Source organism: Spea bombifrons, chromosome 4 (assembly GCF_027358695.1).
Source record: "Spea bombifrons isolate aSpeBom1 chromosome 4, aSpeBom1.2.pri, whole genome shotgun sequence".
NCBI lineage: Eukaryota > Metazoa > Chordata > Amphibia > Anura > Pelobatidae > Spea > Spea bombifrons.
In genome coordinates, this window is record NC_071090.1 from 109,481,130 (window position 1) to 109,504,894 (window position 23,765).

At 39.9% G+C, this 23,765-nt stretch overlaps 3 protein-coding genes across 3 annotated transcripts; all 3 read right to left on the reverse strand.

Moving 5' to 3' along the window:
• Positions 1–3,092: 3,092 nt before the first annotated feature.
• LOC128491656 (olfactory receptor 6F1-like) lies at positions 3,093–5,296 on the reverse strand. The gene is made up of 2 exons (XM_053463972.1): positions 5,216–5,296; positions 3,093–4,022 (listed from the first exon to the last, which is right to left on the reverse strand). Exons 1-2 carry the CDS (start codon positions 5,294–5,296, stop codon positions 3,093–3,095), a joined length of 1,011 nt encoding a protein of 336 aa, XP_053319947.1.
• A 5,408-nt stretch (positions 5,297–10,704) lies between these two features.
• LOC128491657 (olfactory receptor 1013-like) lies at positions 10,705–11,640 on the reverse strand. Its single transcript, XM_053463973.1, has one exon. It carries the CDS (start codon positions 11,638–11,640, stop codon positions 10,705–10,707), a length of 936 nt encoding a protein of 311 aa, XP_053319948.1.
• Positions 11,641–16,560: 4,920 nt separating this feature from the next.
• On the reverse strand, positions 16,561–17,499 carry LOC128491658 (olfactory receptor 11L1-like). Its single transcript, XM_053463974.1, has one exon. The coding sequence runs from the start codon at positions 17,497–17,499 to the stop codon at positions 16,561–16,563; it is 939 nt and encodes a 312-aa protein (XP_053319949.1).
• Positions 17,500–23,765: the final 6,266 nt, after the last annotated feature.

Below are 23,765 nucleotides of genomic sequence, written 5' to 3' on the forward strand. Positions count from 1 at the left end.
CTGTTTTTTTTTTCCGTTATCATTTGCATATCCATTGCCATTGGTTCCTCCTTAATATATACTGAGGAAAAATTGTTATTTAAAGTTTCTGCTTTTTCCTGGTCCTCTTTAACTAACACTCCCACCCCTGTTTTTAGTGAACCTACACTTTCATTTTTATTTTTAGAATTTATGTATTTAAAGAATGTTTTGGGGTTGGTTTTGCTCTCTTTGGCGATCACTCTCTCATTTTCTAGGTTAACCCATCTAATCTCCTTTTTGCATGCATTATTGGCTTTCTTATATCTTATATAGGGTGCCTCTGATTTGTGATTTAAATGCCTTAAAAGCCCATAAATATTGTAACAGGGCAGATCCACAGCCTGTCCTCGGGAGGGCGCTAACAATAACACCCAGACACACACATCCAGACATGCATGCTAACACATAGACACTCAGCAATAACACACACCCAGACACACACACACACATCCAGACATGCATGCTAACACATAGACACTCAGCAATAACACACACACAGACACTACTAGCCATTCAACATTAACAATCAAACACTAACATTCAAACACTCACACACATGCACACACACCCAGTCCTTCACACAAACTTACCCAGACACTCAAACTAACACAACCAGACACACATGTCCATACACTATTATACCCAGGCTCACACTCTTATTAACATACCCAAAGACACATGCTCACACACACTGACACACATTAATAAACATTCTCAGATACACACACTCTCTCTATCATACCCACGTTGCCCAAATTAACATACCTAGAAACACACTTTCACTAAAATACCCAGACACATAAAATACTCCCTCCCCACATAAACATAACCAAAGACACATATTCACCCACTAACATACCCACACACACATACATACTAACACAACCTGGCACACAATACCACACCCAGGCACACATACTAACATATCCAGACACACATACCCAGACAGACACACATACCCAGACAGATACACATACCCAGACAGATACACATACCCAGACAGATACACATACATACCCCCCACACACAGATAAAGAGGTGTGAGAGTGTCAGGACTTACGTTTTTTGCACCTACCCCAGAGCATGTTGTCATTCATCTCGAGGAGGGGGGCAATTGCCTCATTAATGGACCACTCCTGACTAGCATAACTCCCATCACATGTGTGCATCTCAATATTAAGAAGAGCATTAACAAGCCCCCCAAAAAATGATTAGGTGTGATTATTCTATTCAGTTATTAGTTAGAAGAGTACAGGGATTGAGCGCGCTACAATATTTTGAAATATACACCATAAACACATTCCCGATTAACAATATTACACAGAGCAGCTTGTTCAAAAGTTAGTGTTCAATTAAGTTAAAGGTTAGCTCAACTGACCCATTTTGCTAATTCTTGAGAAACAATTTACAAATCGACTAAAATGCGAGTTGTTTATAAGGACATGCAAGTCACTACGACAGCAAAGTTTGCAATTTTAGCAAAGACCCCAAGCCCTATCTCACCCCCAGGGTCAGTTCATTGAGATTAGCGGGTGTTTGTTTATGCACAGCTCTCTTAAGGTCCTGCCACAGCATTACAATCAGGGTGAGGTCTGGACTTTGACTGGGCCATTGCAGCAACTTGATTCTTTTCTTTTTCAGCCATTCTGTTCTAGATTTCCTTGTGTGCTTAGGGTCATTGGCCTGTTGCATTACCCAGTTTTGGCCAAGCTTTAGTTGTTCAGGTGACATGACAGGGTTGATGAGATAATACAGAGGTTGGTGGGGACATGGCAGGGGTTGGGGGGAAGGGCAGTGGCTGGGATGACATGGCATGAGCCATGGAGACATGAAAGGTACTGGTGGGGACATGGCAGGGGCTGATGGGGACTTGATAGGGGCTGGTATGGACATGGCAGAGGCTGATGGGGACATGGCAGGGTCTGGTGGGGCAATACAGTGGTTCATAGGGACATGGCAGGGGCTGGTGAGGACATGGTAGAGGCCTAGGGTATCATGGTGGGGCTGGGGGCACAATACAGAGGCAGGGAGAACAATATAGAATAGATGTTTACTGCAATGTGATCTGATGGAAGAGAGATAATATGGAGGTTGGTGTTGATTATATGGCAGAAGGGAACATAAAATGGAAGATGGAGAATGTGACTTGGTGAAAGGGAACACAATATGGAGGTTAGTATAGGTCCGAGCTACAAGTCTGTGAAGCGGCAGATTGGATTAGTGTGGCACTGTTGGCTAGCGGCCCACTGGGGATTTGCCAGATGGCCACCACAGCCTCACATATACACACATATATAGTTTCCTGCATATATGAAAGTATTGACTTTTTTATTAATTTGCATTAATAATAATCATGTTTATTAATTTACTTCCACAATAGTATTGCGTAGGCCATAAATATAGTACGTAGTAAACATGAGTGCCGGCCAACTCTTTGCGTTCGTCTTCGTGGGGGGAAAAATATTCGTATTCCACAAATATTCACCCGTTCCTGTGTTCGGTTTGGGCGAATAATCGTGTGCGTTCTTCGTTTTCTTTCTTTGTTTTTTTTTTGCCGTTTTATTTTTTTAGAAGGGGTTAATATGGGGTTAACTCCTGACGGCAAATGTTAAAGGTCCGTACAAGCGACTAATAGAGTACAGTACTTTAACTCCTGGTGCGGAACTTGGCCTGGGGAGACCATTGGTCTCCCCTCTCCAGGAGTAAAAGGTCCATACAAGCGACCAATAGAGTCACTTGTACAGACGTTTAACTCCTGATGTGGAACTTGGCGCTCAAAGAGTTAAAGGTCCGTACGAGTGACTCTATTTGTCGCCGGCAGCGAGCTCCTCTGCCATCAACCAATTAATTGCAGGGGGTATTTTCTTGGTGTCTAGTATTACATATTGTATTTTTCAATGTTTGTGTGAGGTTCTCATTTTTTTACTTAAACTTAACTTTCATTGAATATAAGTAAAAATGTAAAGGACACATACGAGGAACAAACCACAAAATAAAAATGCGTGTTGCAATAATTACATATAATGGGATTTGAAAGCCACATATCTTAAGTCATGTTTTTATGGTTTTCTTTAAGTACTGCGGACACATTTAATCAGGGCTAACTTTATCTCCTGATTCCTGAAACTATATATAATTGGGTTGAAAAATGGGGTTCCCGAGTTGCATAGAAGAGACATAACTTTCTTGACATTAAATGATTGTCCTTTGGAAGAGACCATGTAAACTGTTATGAGCGTTCCATAGTATATACTCACTATAGTCAAATGAGAGCTACAGGTGGAGAAGAATTTCTGTTTTCCACTGGTGGAGGACTTTCCAAAAATGGTGGTGAAGATGAAAATATATGAGAAAAAAATGAAGAAAAAAGGCAATATGGTAAACGGTATCCCAATAACAAAGTCTGAGAGTTCAACAATAGTTGTATCCGAACAAGACAACTCTAAAAGAGGGCCAAAATCACAGAAATAATGGTCAATTATTTGAGGACCACAAAAATGCAAATTGCATATCAGAAAGCCAAGAAATGCCATTGCCAAAAGGGGAAAAACCCAACACCAAATGGCCAAATGGAGTTGAAGAGTAAAGCTCATGATAGATTTGTAATGCAATGGCTTACAGATGGCTAAATACCGGTCGTAGGACATCACGGTGAGAAGAAGACATTCTGAGCCGGTCGAAACACCGTAGAAATAAAGTTGTGCGATGCAACTGGTAACAAGTATTGAGCTCCCTCCGTTGATTATAACCGAAAGCATTTTAGGGATTATGTTAGTTGTATGGAGGATATCACATATTGATAACTGGCTAAGGAAGAAATACATGGGAGAGTTCAGACTTTGAAACTTCGATACCAATATTATAATCAAAAGGTTCCCAGCTAGGGTTAAGATGTAGACAACAAGGAAGAAAACGAATAAGACAGAATTAGAAACCTGGGGATTCTGAAATCCCAAAAGCATGAATTCTGTCACTCTTGTCTTGTTCCGTCCAAACATAACCTACAGAATAAAAAAAAGAATAAGTTGTATTTTAGTAGTAGTAGCTTGATGACCAGATTCCAATTTATCTTTAGAGTCTTTTGGCTATGATCGTCTTTCTAACATTTGGGTTTCTTAAGTCTGGATGCATCATAAGATTACATTTTAGATTTAGATTTATTTTTAGTTAGTTAGTTTCAATATCAGGGCCCTCTTCTCCTTCTGTACCTGTATATCTAAATAAATGTTTGTTAATATTATTGTCATTTTTGTATATTTTAATTTTAATATTATTGTTAAGTTTTCACTCTTTCACTCTTCCCTTATTGCAATAGCATTACAGAATCTGCTGACACTAAAAAAAAAGGAAAGGAAAATATTAGTCAAAAAGGTATAAAAAAATTAAAAACAAATTAACCCCTTAATGACAAAGCCCGTACATGTACGGGCTCAAAATGCATTGTTTTCAATGGGTTTAGGGACCGCCCATTGTCCTTAAGGGGTTAAGTTATTTACAGTAAATATAGTTGAGCTCACTCACCGGACATACACATTTATTTGATGGCTAACATCTACAAAATTCCCATTTTCAGAATAATAATAATAAAAAAACAAAGATTTTTGTCACCTTTGTAAATATAATAAGAAGAAGTTAGAACTTTTAGTCCTTCTTGTAAGATATACTCACTGGCGTTGGTTCGTCATACAGTACAGTATATCTATGTCTGTTGAGTAGAGAGGCTAAAATAAAAAGCACTCACATGTTACATCGTTTGGTCTTTCTACTACAAATGACATAAGAAAAGTTATTTTGATTATTGTAACATTAAATAGTTAATGGAACCTTTCTACAAGACAAAGCAAAAAAATCATTTTGAGATTTTAAATACAATTTTAATCAAGAGAAAATGTATATGAGATATTAGTCAGAAACTAAGAGTTTTCATTTAATAATAATAATAATATAATAAATATAATAATAATAATAATAATAATAATACAGATTCATTTACCTCTTATCTGATAGATGCATTAACATATATATATATGTCTATACGAGAAGACATTACTATTGCTTTGATTCAAGTTTTGTTGTCTGGTCATATGAATGCAAATCCAGATTGGTGATGTTGAGAAATCCTTGACGATCTTGCTTGTCTTCTACACAAAGGACCTTAACACAAAATGTCTGCTCCTGTCTTAGGTTCTTATACCTTTTCTAGAACAGAGATGAGACGTATGGACTGGAACTCCAGGGACTGGATGATCTTCAGAGGATTGGGACCTTTGTGCATCAATACAAAAAGTACATCCCTACAATCTTTTTTTCCAAAAGTTTATTTTGATTTATGTGAGGTTTAACCCTTCATGACCAAGGGTTTTTACTATATGTTGGTTCATCCATGACTCTTTTCATGTGAATTGCGTAACCACACAAACTATATATGTTTCTTTTCAAGAACAGATAGTGCTTTATTTTTTATATGTATTGTCCAACATTTATTATCAACTAGATAAACAGGGAAATAGACTTTTCATAGGAGAGATGTGGTAGAAACATTTGTATACCTAAAGAGGTTTAGCAGAAACGCAAAATCCAAATTTGATGACGGGGGATTTTAGAGACACTGCTTATTGTGTGAGGGCATATATATTGTCGACCAGACCAGAGGCAAATGGGGCCTACCTGAGGCAAAGGAGTAAGAACCTCGAGGCAGAATGGACACCAGACCAGGAGGAAAACTCTGGGAGCTGCAGAGCAGGCAAAGTCAGGAACCGCAACAGGCCGAGGTCAGTAACAGGTTAACAGTTCCACAAAACAAAAACGTGTTCATAGCACAAGCCAATGTCGGTAACGAGGTAACAGGTCGAGGAGAGAGAAATGTGGTCGTAGCACAAGCCAAGGTGGGTAAAGGGTTAACAGGTCCAGGAGACAGAGATGTAGCACAAACCGAGGGCAGTAAAAGGGGTAACAGGTCCAGGAGACAGAAATGTGGTCGTAGCACGAGCCAAGGTCCGTAACAGGTTAACAGGTCATGGTACAGGAGAAAGGGACTGGTGCAGGAATCAGGGTAGGGATGAACACACTTAACAGGCAAGCTCTAAAGACAACTGAGTAGCCAGCTAGGGATGTTATAGACTTAAATCAGTATCCCAGAATACTTAGGGTTCATCCCACCAAAATCGGTTGCGGGTCCCTTAAAGAGCCAAAGTAGGGGGCACCTGGAGGCTATATTTCCTGTTACAGACAGTGAACCCCTGAACTGCATTACATACTTCTAGCAAGCACCAGTGGAAACTTATTGCAATATCTGGTCCCTTTGCTTGGATTTATGTGTAAGTCACCCTGTACCTGGGTACGGGTACGGGCCAGAGCCAGAGAGCTCTAGATCCTAGTTTTCCCCTTCCTCCTGCCTGTCTGACCAATATTATTGGTTCTGATGGCAGGATTGTGTAAATAGGTGTTGGTTACATAATAAACATATGATCTGCATATTGTGTTTTACATATGTTGTGATGCATGCTGGTCATAACTCACCGCCAGTCTATTGAAAGGCTCTTGGAGGCTGATGGTGATTGTTTCCCTAATAAAGTTGTATTTGGTGCTGTCCTTGTCTCGGTGGTCAAGCGCTGTATTGTTGTGCGTCTAAAGTGCTGATGGGGTTCCGAAAGACTTATGATTCCTGTTCTGACTCTAATCCTACCTGGTGGTTAAAGTTTCATGTTCCAGGTGGCTGTGGGGGGGAGGAAGATTTTCTGGTGGTTGTACTCAATCGGGGTACAGGTCATTCCTGTCACATCAGTGTCAGTGGTGGAAGGCTTCCTTCCGAGTGGGAGGTCCAAACCACCACCATGGTTGATCACCCTGCGGGCAGAAAAGGAGCGATGCCAGGACCCTCAGCTCTGGAGGTGGAGTTTGGATGGTGTATGCAGGAGGCATAGGCCTGACCCAATGGACCTGTATCGGCAGAGGATGAGCTGCTGTGGAGGGATCATATCCGTCAGCATCTCTGGTTGGAGGCTCTTCAATGGGAACAGGACTGCCAGGTTAAGTGCCTCCCAACCAGTGAGGACATGTACTGGTTCCAGCTCAACACATGAATGATTTTTCTGGGAGAGCAGCCCAAGGAGGAATGGGTGTCTGAGTTAGATGGGCTGGTCCAAACAGAGATGATGTTGGATGACGGATACAGGGCGTTAAGATGGTATGCAGCCCAGGTGTGTTTGTGGCTGGAGGGTACAGAGCCCACAGAGGGCTATGACTTTGGCAGCCCAGGATTAATATGGGACAGTCTCCAGAAGGATCCGGACATTGGCAGTACAATGAAATGGCGGATTAAAGACATCCAGGATTTCAAAGAGTTGAACTTCCCCGCTGCACTTGGACTGGGAGATGATCTAGATTTTTTAGTTGTGCAGGAATGGGAACTGTTCGACCGTGTTCAACAGTATGCCCCAGTGACCATGGATTTCATGGATTTTATCAATTATTCGTCTGAGGAAGTTGACCCAGAAGAAGTGGATGGGACTGCGATTTCCACCTCTGGATCACAGGGATACTGGGTAGCTAGCCAGGATCTAATACCGGACCCACAGACTGGGCATTTATTAGATTTTTAACCCAGCAGTGGTGGATAAGACTGCATTCTCCTCACCTGGGTTCTTGGAATGCTGGGCAGCCTGCCCAGATCCCTTAGTCCCAGCTCAAGTGCTGGCAACAGGGCAGAGCACCGTTGGCCTCTGTCCGACACCTGCAGAGCTACAGGGATCCAGGGAAATGCGGCAGCTCACAAGTCCAGGAGCGGATGAACCTGTCCTCCCTCCCCAGCGGCAGGCCAACCCAGAAGATTCCCTAGCCCCAGTTGAAGCGCTGGCAACAGGGCAGAGCATCGCTGGCCTCTGTCCAGCACCTGCCAAAGCTGCAGGGATTCAGGGAGATACAGCAGCTGCCCCTTCTCCCCGGCAGCAGCAAGGAGGTGGGACAGCTCCCCAGCGGCAGAACCCCATTCCGGGACCGGAGGATCCTGACCTCCCTCCTCAGCAACAGTTACAACACCAGGGAGAGGCTGACATTTGTTGCCAGCAGCAGGACAAGTCCAGGACCTATGTGGACATCTGATTGACTTACGCAGGCACAGAGCGGCTTGACGTCTGGTGCCTGGTTATTCAATTTTTGATGGGGAAGAAATGTCACAGAAGCCTCCATGACTTGTGGTGCCTGGAGGCTGTATTTCCCATTATAGATGGTGGACCCCTAGATTGAATTGCATACTTCCAGCAGGGGACAGTGCTTTCCTTGCTTGGATTTATGCATACGTCATCCTGTACCTGATTAGAGCTACAAGGTGGCACCAACAAGAGTACTAGAACATTCTAGATCCCAGTTTCCTCTTGCTTGTCTGACCAATATTATTGGTTCTGATGGCAGGAGTGTCTAAGTTGGTGTTGGTTGCCTAAATTGCATATGATCTGCATACTGCGTTTTACATATGTTGTGATGCATGCTGGTCATAATTCACCGCCAGTCTGTTGAACAGCTCTTAGAGGCTGGTGGTGATTGTTTCCCCAATAAAATTGTTGCTGTTTTACTTGAATGTGTGTCTTGTCTTGTTAATGTGGTAAGCTTTAGTGCTGCTCTTTGTTAGGGCAGTAAAGTGCTGTACTGTCATGCTTTTGTATAATTCAGTGTCTCTGAGGTTTCTGAACAGCTATGTTTTCCGTTATTTTCAGTACTAGTCTTGCCTGATGGTTCAAGTTTCATGTTCCTGGTGGCCTTGAGGTGAAGGAAGGATTGGTTGGTGGGTATACTCGGTTGTTCCCATCACACTACACAATATACCCTTGATCATTTTCAGTGTCCAAAAGAAAACACTTTTGTTGGGGTGTGGTTAGAGGTTGATGGCTGTATGGTTAGAGTTGGATAGGGCATAGTTACAGGAAGATCGTGGACCAGAGCACTATGATATGATTTATTATCATGTTGCAGAGCTTGAGTGAATCCCATGGAAGACCTTTGGTAACATTGATAGACATCTGTACCATAACTGCAAAGACCTCAATGCATTTCACAGCTGTATGAGCTGGTCAGAAGACTCTGTCTGATCTCCCTAACCAGCTCATGGTCCTCATATCTCTCTGGAAGATAGGGGCAATGTTGAAGGTATAGTATAATGTGTTCTTGTATTGATGATATTGTAAGAATAAGTGTTATATTTAACTAGATAAATAAAGTTTGGGTTTATTAAGTTACAATAAGTAACCAATGTCCTGCATTTTAGTTTATGTTTTTGTTTTTTTTAAGTCCTCTTTTCAAGACTCTGAGAGGTGAAATTTGTGAGTTGGAAACTTTTCTTTAGGGATTCAACCCCAATGGGGTGAAAACCTAATAAATGCCCGGATAAAAAAAACTTTATTGATTCTTATACAAACAACATTACAGAGGAGGACAAGCCAGTTATAAATGCACAATGAAACCAGCCATGTTATAATACAAATAATACAAAAACTGATAAAATAAATAACTGTTCCAATATACATAAAACCATTTTAACTGTACTTTTAGTTATTAGCAATATCATATATTCTAAGAAAGATACCATTTAACGGATGTATCAAATTAACAAACTGTTCCTGTTCTTTTTGTAGAACAAGAAATAAAAATATTCTCTAAACTAATGACTTAGTCTAAACCATAATTTAATTCTGTGTTTTGCTTAACACTTTGCTCTTAATCCAAACTCAATCCCCTTTTTATTACAAGATTAAGACATTACAAAAACAAACAAAATAAGTTAATTTCATTATTGTTTATGTTTTGTAAATAAAATTTTAAAAAAATTGTTACAATACCTTCTTTTATATCCTTGAATAACGACCTGAACATCTTATATTGATACACATTCACACGTTTCCATTATATTGATTTTTATATTAATGTAGACTTAGTTTTTATAACTATGTCTAATGTTTTTCATCTATTGTAACTTTGAAAAATTAAAAAAAAAACCCAGGATTTGAAATTTGCAATTGAAATTAAAAAAACAGGAAGTAGATAGAAAACCAGAAAGTAGGTGGAGAACGTTCTAATTGTTTTGGAGGATGGGTAGAGCAATGGGTAAGCACCATTTATGTCAACTACCACAATAACCAGTAAATTCTTTTTTTTGTACTTGTCAACATTTTCTGACGTTTTTACATGTTTTATTCCAAATAAGCTAAACAATTTGTAGTATGAATTCATGATTCTTAAATTTCACAAATAATACTATTGTTTTGAAATTTCACTTTAACAAGTAATGCTAAGATATTTGAGCACTTAATTGTAACATAACTTATGTGATGTTGTGAGACATAGGCTGTCCTATGTCCATTGTTCTTGGCTGATGGCTTCAGATGTAGTGTAAAAATAACACAACTGATTATAAAATTGAATCATGTTTGTAACCTTTATTTAGGACCAAATCCTCTGTGGTCGGGATGGATGAGACTAGTAAAGTTACCAAGACCCTTACTTCTTCATTCTTCTTTTCTTCTTGTTGTTCTTGTTCAAAATTAGTAGTAGTAGCTCATTCAGCTTGAATCAGCTCATTCTGTACATTTTCCAAGTCTATCTTTACCTCAGTTTCAGGCGACATATAAATAGATCGAGAAGAAGAGATAAACATAGGAATGTTGAAAATGTCCTCCTTTTATCGCCTTCATTCTAAAATCTTCCTTGGTTATTTGATAGAAACCTTTTCAAATGTTGTTTGATGTTCTGATTCCTAAGACTGTATATGATTGGGTTTACAAACGGGCAGAGCGCTGTATACAGAAGAGATACTACCTTCTTGATATTGAAGGATTGCCATCGAGAAGGAGCTATGTAAACCGTTATTGCAGTCCCGTAGTAGGTGCACACTACAGTGATGTGCGAGCTGCAGGTGGAGAAGGCTTTTTGCCTCCCGGTGCTGGAGGTGATTCTAAGAATGGTGATAAATATGGAAACATATGTAAAAATAACAAAGGAAAATGGCACAGTCACAGAAGGTATGGATATAACAAAGCCTACAAGTTCGGCACCAGTATGCTTTGTACAAGACAACTCTAGAAGGGGAGCAAGGTCACAGAAGTAATGGTCAATTTCATGACCACAAAACTGTAAAGCAGAAACAAGGGATACAATGATAAATGTTAGTATAAATGATAAAACCCAAGAGAAAAGGATGAGTTGGAAACAAAGCCTAAGACCCATAATCAGGGTATAATGCAGTGGGCGGCAAATGGCTAAATACCGGTCATAGGACATCACCGTAAGAAGAAAACACTCCGTGCCTTGAGATACACAATAAAAATAAAACTGAGTGATGCAGCCAGTTACCGATATTCTGCGCCCTGCATTATTTAGAACATCAAGCAAGTTGGGGACTATGATTGTTGAAAGCAGGATGTCGCACACCGATAACTGAGTGAGGAAGAAGTACATGGGAGATTGAAGACCTTCAAACTTGGCCACCAATACAATAATCAACAGGTTCCCGACTAACGTCAAGATGTAGAGCACAAGGAACAGAACAAATAGAACAGAGTTTAAAATCTGTGGAGTTTGAAAACCCAACAGCAGAATCACCACCACTTTTGTCTGATTTGTTTCAAACATATTTAAAAAAACCAAGATAAAATACAACAAAATATCTTCTCAGTTAATATTTGCACAATTAAGCCAAAAGGGAAAGAACTACGCAAGCGGCGATTTTTTAGAATGCAAAGATGAAAATAGCCAAAAGAAAACAACAGCCGTAAAAGGGACAAAATCAACCCACATTAATGTCAAAGGACATCTTTAGTACAAAGTGTGGCCATTCTTTATAGACAGACCTAACTTAGCCCAACAGCTCCAGAAACGAAAGCTTCCAAGAAGCTGAAGGTAAACAAAGTTTTCTTTGCATTGCATAAATTATTTTAAAGCATATGAAAGTATCCTTTACATAACCTTTTAGGTAACTAAAGTCATGAGATCACATAGGGATACAATGATAAAGGACGATACCAAAAATATATTATCTAAATAACGGAATATTCTAATACAATTATTTAATATTAATAATTAATTAAGAAAGAAGTTAAAAAAAAAGCAATTCAAGATAACATAGCTTTCTTTCACTGAAAAAAAAAGTGGCAAATTAGTATGACTACTACTACCACTACTACTACTACAACTACTACTACTGATAGTAATAACGATATGGATAATATCAGTTTATGAATTTATTTACAGACAATGAGTGATATTTTTGAAAGACCTCATGAGGATCTACTGCTTCTTCTCAAAACGACGCAGACACAATGACCACAATGGGAAGTGGCGGCGGTCGTGTACTTCTGTTAATTTTTCATTGAAATGCTTAACGGAGGTTTTTGCTGAAAGGAATGAAAATGTAAGTGAATGTACAACATGAAACAAGTGGGTGTAGAAAAACATTTATTACTAGAAGCTTTGTAATGAAACTATAAGACTGTATCAGTATTCCAGTGTTGAAGTATTGTGAAGGTAAGTATCTTTTTATGCATAATGACCTAAGGAATACATATAAAAATAAGAAGTTTGGATATATATCATCACATCAGTAAAATATATGCTCTATCACTGTGTAGAAACTGAGATAAGGAACCTTGAAACATCACAGAGCTATATTTGACATGTATTTACAGAGGATTAAAGCTAATGACCTACAATAACACAGCTAAAAATGTCAAAAGGAGTCGTTAATAACTGAGTTAAAAGTAGACCTCATTTAGTCAGTATATTCTTCTGTTTATGATCCAGTTTAAATAATAGAAACTTGATAAACCTACCGGTTTGGTCCATCTTCTTATACCACCATCTAGGAGGATTAAATAACAGCCTCTGCAAATGTTTGTTGAATTAAAGCAAGCAATGAACGGTCAATAGCAGCTTTAGAGGTCTTTATGCTGTGAAAACCCATGACATCATCACTGTTTGAAACACCAGGGATCAGTATAGAACAGGGAATTTCTGAATATAGCTATTGGGGGAATACACAGCCCAGTAAGTCTTAACCATTGCAATAATTGAGGCTAGCAGATTTAGAGTTTTTCAAATAACAAAATCTAACAATTATGGCAGGATCTGATGGAAAATGATTCATGATTATAAGAGTGGTCTACTCATTAAGTAGTTGAATGGTCAGTTAACCTTTGACGTAATTCAACTGGCCGTACTCAACTTCATTATCATGTCAATGCACGCTAACACATCCAAAACTCCTCTGAAATATTATGTGTGCTTTAGGCGAGGACATGAGAGTTCAATGAAAATCTCTTCAACTGAAACTCACAAACTACACCATCTGCCATATTCAATGAAAATGTAGTTAATAAATAAAAACAGGGATCATCAGGATCTCTATTAACCAAAGAGGGGGGCTGACAACCCCCCATCTACCCATCGCATGGGGGTGGAGTGGGGTTAATTAAAGTACCTCAGGGGTATATAAACCAAATACATGACAATCACCTTCTAAACTCTAGGGAGCTCATTGAAGTAAAATAAAATGAAATACAGGCCTCTAACACTAGACCACTATTTTTTTACTACTAGTGACGCCCTTTGGATGCCTACCTCATTGAAACAAAAAGAGCCCTGGTTAGATCATCATCCCTACAGTACCAGTGGGATTTACGGGGTAAGGAATTAGAATTGTGGGGGCTTTTTTTGTTGGCCTTTTTTGGTAACTCTTTCCATTTTTATGACATCAATCATCAGATGCCTCACCAAAGGGGTTGTTTTTTAAATGCCTTCAAGGGACTTGTTTCATATTGTAATCCACTAATGCCACTGTGAATGGGAGGAGGATGAGAAGAAGGTTTGGGGTCAGTGCCCTCACCTGACATGCATACAATTTAATCTTAAGGCCTCAAATGCCCCTGTGAGTTTTGTCATTTAAGGATGTGCAACTAAAGGCAGGTCTTTATTTACAAATCATTTTCAATTGAAAGTATGAAAAAAAAGGTATGGAAAAGTGATTTCTTTTTGCCAGCGTTTTTCGTCTATTTATTAGAAATGTCAAGTCATACCATGAGTCCATGACATCCACATTCTACAGACTCTCTTTTTTATATATATATTATTTACATTTAAAAAAATACTAGACTTGTGCATTCGTCTTCGGGTGAACATGAAAACGAACATGAAGAGTGCGTTTTCGTGTTCTTTCCGAAGACGCGAAGAAGGGGAGAGAGTGGTGGTAAAACGTAGACGAAGACACACACACGAAGAATCTTTCGTGATCGTCTTCGTCTACTAATCTCTCCGGTCCTTTCCCCATCTAGCCTATCTTATTTTCACGGCATCGCAGGAGTTGACGGAAGCGGAAATCCACAGGTTCACCGTCAGGGGCTACAGGGCAGTGCGAGTGAGCCTATTGGTCACCTGCAGGGACCTCCTCTGGCATCAACCAATAAGGTCACTTGCACGGCCCCTTACCACTGGTTACAGAAATATATAAATAAAACAACCTGGGACCCTGCTGCAACAGTTAAATGTCCGTACCAGCGACCAACAAAGTCGCTGATATGGATATTTAGCTGACAAAGAGGGGACACCGCTGGTCTCCTCACTGCAACAGTTAACTGTCCACACTCGCGGACATTAATTCTGTCGAACTTGCAAACTTTTTTTTTCTATTTATTTTTGGGGGGGTTTTGTATTAAACTGTTAGACAAAAGGATCATGGGAATATATTTTATTTGAATAAATGCAAATGAGCACACTACCACATATGGCTAATATGTCTTCGGGCAGAATGCTGCCATCTATTGGTAAGAAACATTGAGTAGCATAATAACTTTGGATCTCAAGCATATGGAACAATCCAAAGTTATTATGCTACGCAATGTACCCCCATTTTACCAATAGATGGCAGCATTCTGCCCGAAGATATATTAGCCATATATGGTAGTGTGCTCATTGCTCCCCTGCTGGCGACCAATAGAGTTGCTCATACGGGCATTTAAACTCCTGGCGCCAGAGCTGCTGTGGTACGCGTTAACCCCGTATTAACCCCTTAACCGGAAAAAACGAAGAAAAAACGAACACGAAGAATGTCCACGAATATTCGCCCGAAGAGAAGACAGGAACAGGCGAATATTCGTGGAATACGAATAATTTTTTTTTGCAGAAGACGAGCACGAAGACGAAGAGCCCCCTGGTGCCCAAGTCTAATAAATACCATCTAAAAAAATTTATTTATTTTTAATGCCTAAGGATGGAGGTGAGAGAGAAGCATGACATAGGGTCTACGTCTCCCAAAGGCTAATTTTTACATTTTTTTACACCCATCCCCCCGGAACTGATAACGGGGGTTCGGGAGTATACTTGGGTACTATCCTCCAAGATGATTTAGTTTCCATCATCAGCCCATCTTCGTTACGCCAGTGTCCTGATGGCTACTATGTTTTAGTTTATGGGATTTGTTTACATCTTCTCACAAGACCCTTGGAATTCTCATGAATTTGTGAATTGGACTTTTCGACAACTTGTGTAAAAGGAGTAAAATACATTTTATTGCTTCAAAAAATGATTACAGAGGAGGAGAGAAACAACACTATATGTTTTGAGCTCTTAAGAGCTTATTCTTAGACATATCAAATACAACTGAAAAAACCACTTGTAAAAGTACACAGAAACCAGGCATATTACAATAAAAAAAATACCAAAAATTGATTAAATAAATAATAACTGCAAACAAACGTTTACATTTTGATCATGTTTGCAAATATGTCATTGTGTAAGGATTAATCATGTTTATGCCCCAATATAAATATAAACCTCAAGGAATTATTAGTGATTGGCAGTATCACAGAGTTATTATAAAGATATTGAATTAACAGATTCCTGTCCCTAAAAAATAAAAAGAACAAATTATTTAAACTAATTATTTAAAAACACATTCTAAACCAAAATTCTAAAAACACAATTTCGAAAACTTTTTGAATTTTTGGAAATTGGACAGGAAGTAGGTGGGAAAGCAGGAAGTAAAATTGTTTTGGAGGAGAAATACAGTAAAACATCATCTATGTCAACTCCCACAATGACCCCCAAAATATTTTGCATAATCCTGGACTGTTTTGGCAACTTCAGTCCGAAACTACATGGCCAATGAATGATTTTTTTTTATACTTTTTGTGAGCAAGTTTTCTCTTTTTAATCCAAACGCCAAAAAAACAAATAAAATGACTAAGCTAAAAATTCCATACTATGAGTTTATGATATGTTGAGTTCTACAGAGTATGTTTAAAAAGTAGTTTTTACATAAATATAAAAAAATATAAAAAAATTTAATATTTTGAAATTGCTCTTTAACTGATTAATATATTTTTTAATATTTTAAAGCGTAATGGTAAAAAAAAAAAAGTCCAATGTTCTTGGCTGATGACTTCATATGGCGCATAAAAAATAACACTATTGATTTCAGTATTAAATCAGGTTTGAAACCTCTATTTAGAACCAGATCCCCTGTTGTGAGGATGGACCAGACTGGTAAATATTTACCAAGTTCTAAAATCTTCCTTGGGTGTTTGATAGAATCCTTTTCAAATGTCGTTTTAGATCCTGATTCCTAAGACTGTATATAATTGGGTTGACAAACGGGCAGATCACCGTATAGAGAAGAGACACTGCCTTCTTGATATTGAAGGATTGCCATCGAGAAGGAGCTATGTAAATCGTTATTGCAGTCCCATAGTAGGCGCACACTACAGTGATGTGCGAGCTGCAGGTGGAGAAGGCTTTTTGCCTCCCACTGCTGGAGGTGATTCTAAGGATGGTGATAAATATGGAAACATATGTAAAAATAACAAAGAAAAAAGGGACAGTCACAGAAGGAATGGCTATGATAAGGTCTACAAATTCAGCAACAGTATGTTTTGTACAAGACAACTCTAGTAGAGGATCCAGATCACAGAAGTAATGGTCAATTACATGACCACAGAACCGTATAACAGAAACCAAGGGTACCATGATAAATGTTAATATGAATGATAAACTCCAGGACAAAAGGATAAGTTGGAAACAAAGTCTATAACCCATGATGGAGGTGTAATGCAGCGGGGAACAAATGGCCAAATACCGGTCATAGGACATCACCGTGAGAAGGAAACACTCTGTGGCTTCTGATACACAATAGAAAAAAAACTGAGTGATGCAGCCAGTTATGGATATTCTGCGTCCTCCATTACTTATAACATCAAGCATGTTGGGGACTATGATTGTTGAAAGCACCATGTCGCATACCGATAACTGAGTGAGGAAGAAATACATGGGAGACTTCAGACTCTGAAACCTTGCAACCAATATAATAATCAGCAGGTTCCCGACTAACGTCAAGATGAACATCACAAGGAACAGAAGGACCAGAACAGAGTTCCAAATCTGTGGAGTTTGAAAACCCAAAAGCAGAATCATCAACACTTCTTTTGTATGATTTCTTGCAAACATATTTACAAATAAGACAACTTAAATATGTTATCTTTATGTTTTGATCCTAGAATTCTAGAAGAGAAATTAATAGTGACAAAAATCCACAACCAGTGTGCTCTTGGGTTATTCTGTCCCGTTCAATCCTCCAGAAACTGGGGAAAAAAGTTATAAGGGAAACACTTCTAGTAGTGGTTCTTCGGCATGCTAATAATGGAGATAAAAATAGCAGTAAGATATATTAGCCAAAAAAAATATATAAAATTAGCCATAAAAACCACAAAGTCAGCCAAAGTTAATATAACGGTAAATACTTATCTTATGGAAAGACATCATTTAGCCTAAAATCTCTAGAAAACATTTAAATGCACCTCAAATGTATTTATTTTGTACCCACTTTTCCAAGTAGCTTAAATGAAAGAAAAAGGTTCTAGTGTTACACACAAGACTAAAATAAATAAAAATATCCTTTACAAATATTTCAAAGCAGAAAATCAGATATTGGTGCCAAAATATATTATCTTCATAACAGGATATTATAATATAAACCAATGACAGTTTTGTGATTTTATATTAATTTTTTTTTTTTAAAAAAAAAGCACACTACTTTAATTTTTTCCAAACAATTTTTTTTTTTACCGAAGAAAATAATAATAATAACTTCATTGCTTGTTTCCAGACAATAGGTGATATTTTTTTGTAGAGGAAACACATTTTGAAACCCTCTCTCTCTTATACCAACAGGATCTCCCTGGCTAGGCCCATAAAGACAAAACATAGATCTTGGGTTGTTGGTTCCCTTGTGCAAAGAACATTTGCCCGACAGTTTGATTCTGGACTTCCCTTGTGACAGGACCATGCTGCTATGTTGATTTTGAGATTTGTTCTCCGTAACTAAAACTTGAGATGCTCTTGAGTGGTGATGCATCGTAGGACATCCTACGAAGCGACTATCTGTTCCTGGTGAGCCTCAAACTTGTTTTGTACGGCATAGAAAAATCTTTGAAAAAGACAGTTTAGCTAACTGATCACAATTTTAACTTTAGGAACTATGCCATGTCTGGTAGGAACCATCATCTACGTAACTGTGAATTTTACAGACGATGTTTGTAAAATTGACAAATTGAAATTTTTCAGTGGCCGATAAGGCACCATGTACTAAAAAAACATGGCTAAATAGATGTAAAGATGACTCAATCAGAACTGTATTCGAAGTTTACTCGGCATATTCATCTTTTTATCACCATATTAAACAGGTTCATAAACCTACCAGTTTGGTCCATCCACTGATACCACCATACAGGAGGATAAAATAACAGTCTCTACCAATGTTTTGGAAATCAAGACAAGCAATAAACGTTCAACAATAGCTTTAGAGATCTTTATACTGTGCGAAAGACATGACTTCATTTCTGATTGAAACACTCGGGATCAATGTAGCCAAGAGATTTTAGAGTCTCCGTGCAGCAGAAATGGGAATAAACATCCCAGTACAATTTAAGTATTCCTCCACTGTAACAATTGTTAATTTCAAGAATTTATCAAATAAAATGTATATGGTATTGCAGAAATCATACACTGTATTATCAAACTTATGTGGACATCACTCCTTATTATTGAGTAAATGTGTTTCAGTCACACCCATTGGTAACAGGTGCATAAAACCAAGTGCATAGGCAGCCATCTCCATAGACAGATATGGCCAGCAAAATGGGTCATACTACAGAGCTCAGTGACTTTAAATGTGGCACTTTCATAGGATGCCACCTTTGCAACAAGTCAGTTCTGCCCTGCTAGATCTGTCCCGGCCCATTGTAATGTCAGACCGGGATGTGAAGCGTAGTTGGGGTCACAATCCAGGGGTCAAGGCAGGCGGCAAACAAGCGGTATCAGGTCACAATCCAAAAGGTCGAGACAGGCGGCAAACAAGCAGTATTGGGTCACAATCCAAAGGACGAGGCAGGCAGCAAACAAGCACTATCTGGGTCACAATCCAAAGGTCAAGGCAGGTTGCAAACAAGCGGTATCAGGGTCACAATCCAAGGGTCGAGGCAGGCAGCAACCAATCAGTATTGGGGTCACGGAGTAAGGGTCAACGTACAGGTAGACTTCAGGTAGATAGAGCAGGTATCACACATGCATACAGCTCTACTAGTAAGCACTGTGTGAGGTGTCTGGAGGGTTTTTATATGGTCAGGCAGGTAGGAACTCCTCTCCCTATCCTGGGGTCTCCCCCCACTGTACACCTGTTAGGAGGTGAAAGTCCGAAGACTCCACCACCCCTCCCTTCTTCGTAGCTTCTCCCCTCCCGGCTGCCACACTCACGGAGGCTAAGCCACGCCCCCTCCTCATCGACGTGGTTGGGGATGTGGCCTGCCTCGTGGCAGTAGGGTCGTGCCGTGGAGAGACCGGTGGTCGGGAGTGGCGAGTAGGGGTGACGGTCCAGCTCAGCCACAAAGAGATAGACCACGCATGCTCACGGAGTGGGGCTGCTGAGTGCTGAAGCACATAACATATAATCATGTAGCAAGTATGTTCTCTTTGGAATCACCTACTACAGAGTTCAAAACTGCATGACATGAGCTTCATAAAATGGATTTCCATGGCCAAGCATCTCCACACAAGCTAAAGGTCACTATGCACAATGCCAAGTGTTTGCACACTGCCACAGGACTTTAGAGCAGTGGAAATGTTCTCTGTAGTGATAAATCATGTGTCATTATCTGAGAGTGTGATGGCTGAATCTGGGTTTGACACACATGAGAAGAATGCTACCCACTGGAATACATAGTAAAGTTCGGTAGAAGACATAATGATCTGGGGCTCTTTTTCTGAGTTTGGGCCCCTTAGTTTCAGTGAACGGTAAAGTCAATGATACAACATAAAAAGACATTTTAGACAAATTTATGCTTTCGCCTTTGTGGCCCCAGTTTGGGTAAGGCCATTTTCTCTGTAAGCATGACTGTCCCTGTGCGCACAAAACTAATTTAAAACCTTGGAATTTTTCATTTGAAACAAATGATCAGGAAACAGATTTAATTGGCACAAACAAACCAAAAACATTTGTTGGCCCATTAGCCCATGGTACGTAGATAGGTAGATAGGTAGACAGGTAGAAAGGTAGACAGATAATTGTGGAAAGCCTTCCCAAAAGCTGCAAAAGGGAGACAAACTGCATATTATTTTACTATATATTAATATGTATTCAGAATGCAATGCCATCAAAGTTCCTGTGGGTGCAATGGTCAGGTGTCCCAACACTTTTGTCCATACAGTGTGCATATATAATTAGCATGCATTATTAAGCTCTCATCTACAGAAACCAGACAAGCCAGAAGGCTTGTTTTTCCCTCTCTCATGGTGCGACCACAACCACAAGGGATTCTGGGTACACACATGCAAATAAGGTCAACAATGATCACTTTTTGCCGCTATACCCACTTTATACATGGAACCCTGGAAAGTAATTGCCTGCTCTACAAAATAGTCTTTAGACAAAACTCGGGAAGAGGTGCAATAGCCAGATCATCATTAATGGACAGCTGTTTCGTCTTTAATTGGACTCCTCAGCATGAGGTTGTGATACTGGCTTAATACTTGAGGCTTAGGGTAGCACGAGAAATATCATTACATAAGTTATGTGAGTAGAGGTGATGGAAAACCCTTCCACTTAAAATTGAGGGGGTAGTAGAAACATCTACAGACACCAGAGAAGCCAGAAATCTCAGGCGCATGCAAATAAGGTCATATTATGCCTCTATATCGGCTTTATACATGGAACCCTTGAAAGTAATTGCCCGCTGTACAAGACAGCCTTTACAAAAAACTCAGGTAAGAGGTGCAATACCCAGAACGCCACTCATAGACAGCTGTTCCGTCCTTAATGGGACTCGTCAGCATGAGGTTGTGATACTGGATATAGAGGCAAAAGGTGGTCATTGTTGACCTTATTTGCATGTGCCTACCCAGAATCCCTTTTGCTCTGGCAGCACCATGAGATGTCTGAGGGAATAACAAGCCTTGTCTGTTGTCTGTAGATCAGTGTTTAATAATGCTTCTACTATCCCCTTAATTTTAAGTGGAAGGGTTTTTCATCACCTTTACCCACCATAACTTATGTAATGGTATTTCCTGTGCTGCCCCAAGCCAGTTTCACAACTTCATGCTGATGAGTCCTACTAAGAGTGGAACAGCTGTCAATGAGTTCTTGGCTTTGTGGCTAAAATCAATTGAGTATGTGTTAGAGGGGGAAAGCTTGGTCTACCTTCCATATGGCTGGGAATGCATGAGGTTGTATTCAGGTCCCCGGTCCCTGGTCCAGGACTGGTTGCTGTGCACTGGGTGTTAGTGTGGTTCCAAGCATACTACACACTTTCACGTGTCACACGCCGATAAGCACTTTTTGTTAGACTTGGGCACCAGGGGGCTCTTTGTCTTTGTGCTCGTCTTCGGGGTTAAAAAAAACTTCGTATTCCGCGAATATTCGCCCGTTCCTGTCTTCTCTTCGGGCGAATATTCGTTTTTTATTCGTTTTTTCCTGTAAAGGGGTTAATACAGGGTTAACGCGTACCGCAGCAGCTCTGGCGCCAGTACTTTAAATGTGTGTATCAGCAACTCCATTGGTCGCCAGCAGGGGGCCTCCTGCTGGCGACCAATGAGCACAGTACCATATATAGCTAATATATTCTCGGGCAGAATATTCTGCTACTCAGTGTAAAACCAACAGAGGGCAGCATGCTGTCCGAAGATATATTAGCCATATGTGGCAGTGTGCTCATTTTCATTTATTAATTATTTAAATAAAATACATTCCCATGATCCGCTGGTCTCCCCGCTGCAACAGTTAAATGTCCCCACTCGCGGACATTAATTCCGTCGAACTTGCAAACTCTTTATTCCCCGGTGCCGCACCGCTGCGGGGAACTCTGATCTCTGACCTCTGACAGCCGGGGAAAGTATACGCGACGGACGCATACAAACCCCCGCTGCCAACTCCACCTCCTTGCGGCTGCAGCGGAAGGCGACGTCGACCCGCTGCCCCGGCTGGAAGCACCGGTAAGAGAGGGCTGAGAGGGGAGAGAGGGGGGAGAGAGGTGAGAGGGGGGTGAGAGAGGGGGAAGGGGGGTGAGAGAGAGAGAGTGTGTGTGTGTGTGTGTGTGTTAGTTAAATGGGGGTATAGAGTGTGTGTGTGTGTGTGTGTGTTAAATGGGGGCATAGGGCATTTCTGGAGTGGCGTTAAGGGGGCATTTAATAGAGCACTCTGCCTCCTGAAATGCCTTATACCTCCCTATATGCCATTCTGCCCCATAATATGCCTTTTAACCCCCTAAATGCCAGAGTGGCATATAGGGGTATAAAGCATTTATGGAGGCAGAGTGCTCTATACAATGCCTTTTAACTCCCTTAATGCCACTCTGCCTCCTGAAATGCCTTATACCTCCCTATATGCCACTCTGCCCCATAATATGCATTTTAACCCCCTAAATGCCAGAATGGGATATAGGGGTATAAGGCATTTCTGGAGGCAGAGTGGCACATAGGGGGTCAAAAAGCATACCATGGGGCACAGTGGCATATAGAGGGTTAAAAGGCATATCATGGGCCACAGTGCCATATTGGGGTGGCAAGCCTGGGGGCAGATGTGTGTAACTGGGGGACAGGTCGGAAAATACAAGAAATAAAAACAAAAAAAATATTTTTCTCAATCATAGCTTTTATTAAAAAAAATAGTTTACATGAATTAACATTTACTGGTAAAACTTTTTTCCTTTGGGGTCGTCTTATATTCAGGCTTTTTCTTTTTTTCCTAAGTTAATATTCAGATTTTGGGGGGTCGTCTTATAATCAGGGTCGTCTTATAATCGAGCAAATACGGTAATTGGGTTAAAAAATGGGCAGATCACCGTATACAGAAGAGACAAAATCTTACTAACATTAAAGGAATATCCTTTGGTAGGTGCAATATAAACTACTATTAGCGTCCCATAAAAGACACAGACTACAGTCAGGTGAGAGCTGCAGGTGGAGAAGGCTTTCTGCCGCCCGGTGCTGGAGGAAATTCCAAGGATAGTGATAGAAATGGAGACATAAGTAAAAATAATAAAGAAAAAAGGGACACCTAAGTAGGGCATGCCTATTACAAAATCTACAAGTTCAGCAACTGTATGCTTTGTACAAGACAACTCTATAAGGAAAAGAAAATCACAGAAATAATGGTCAATAACATGACCACAGAACTGTAAAGATGAAAGCAGTGGTGTAATTGTAAATGTTATTAGACTTGATAA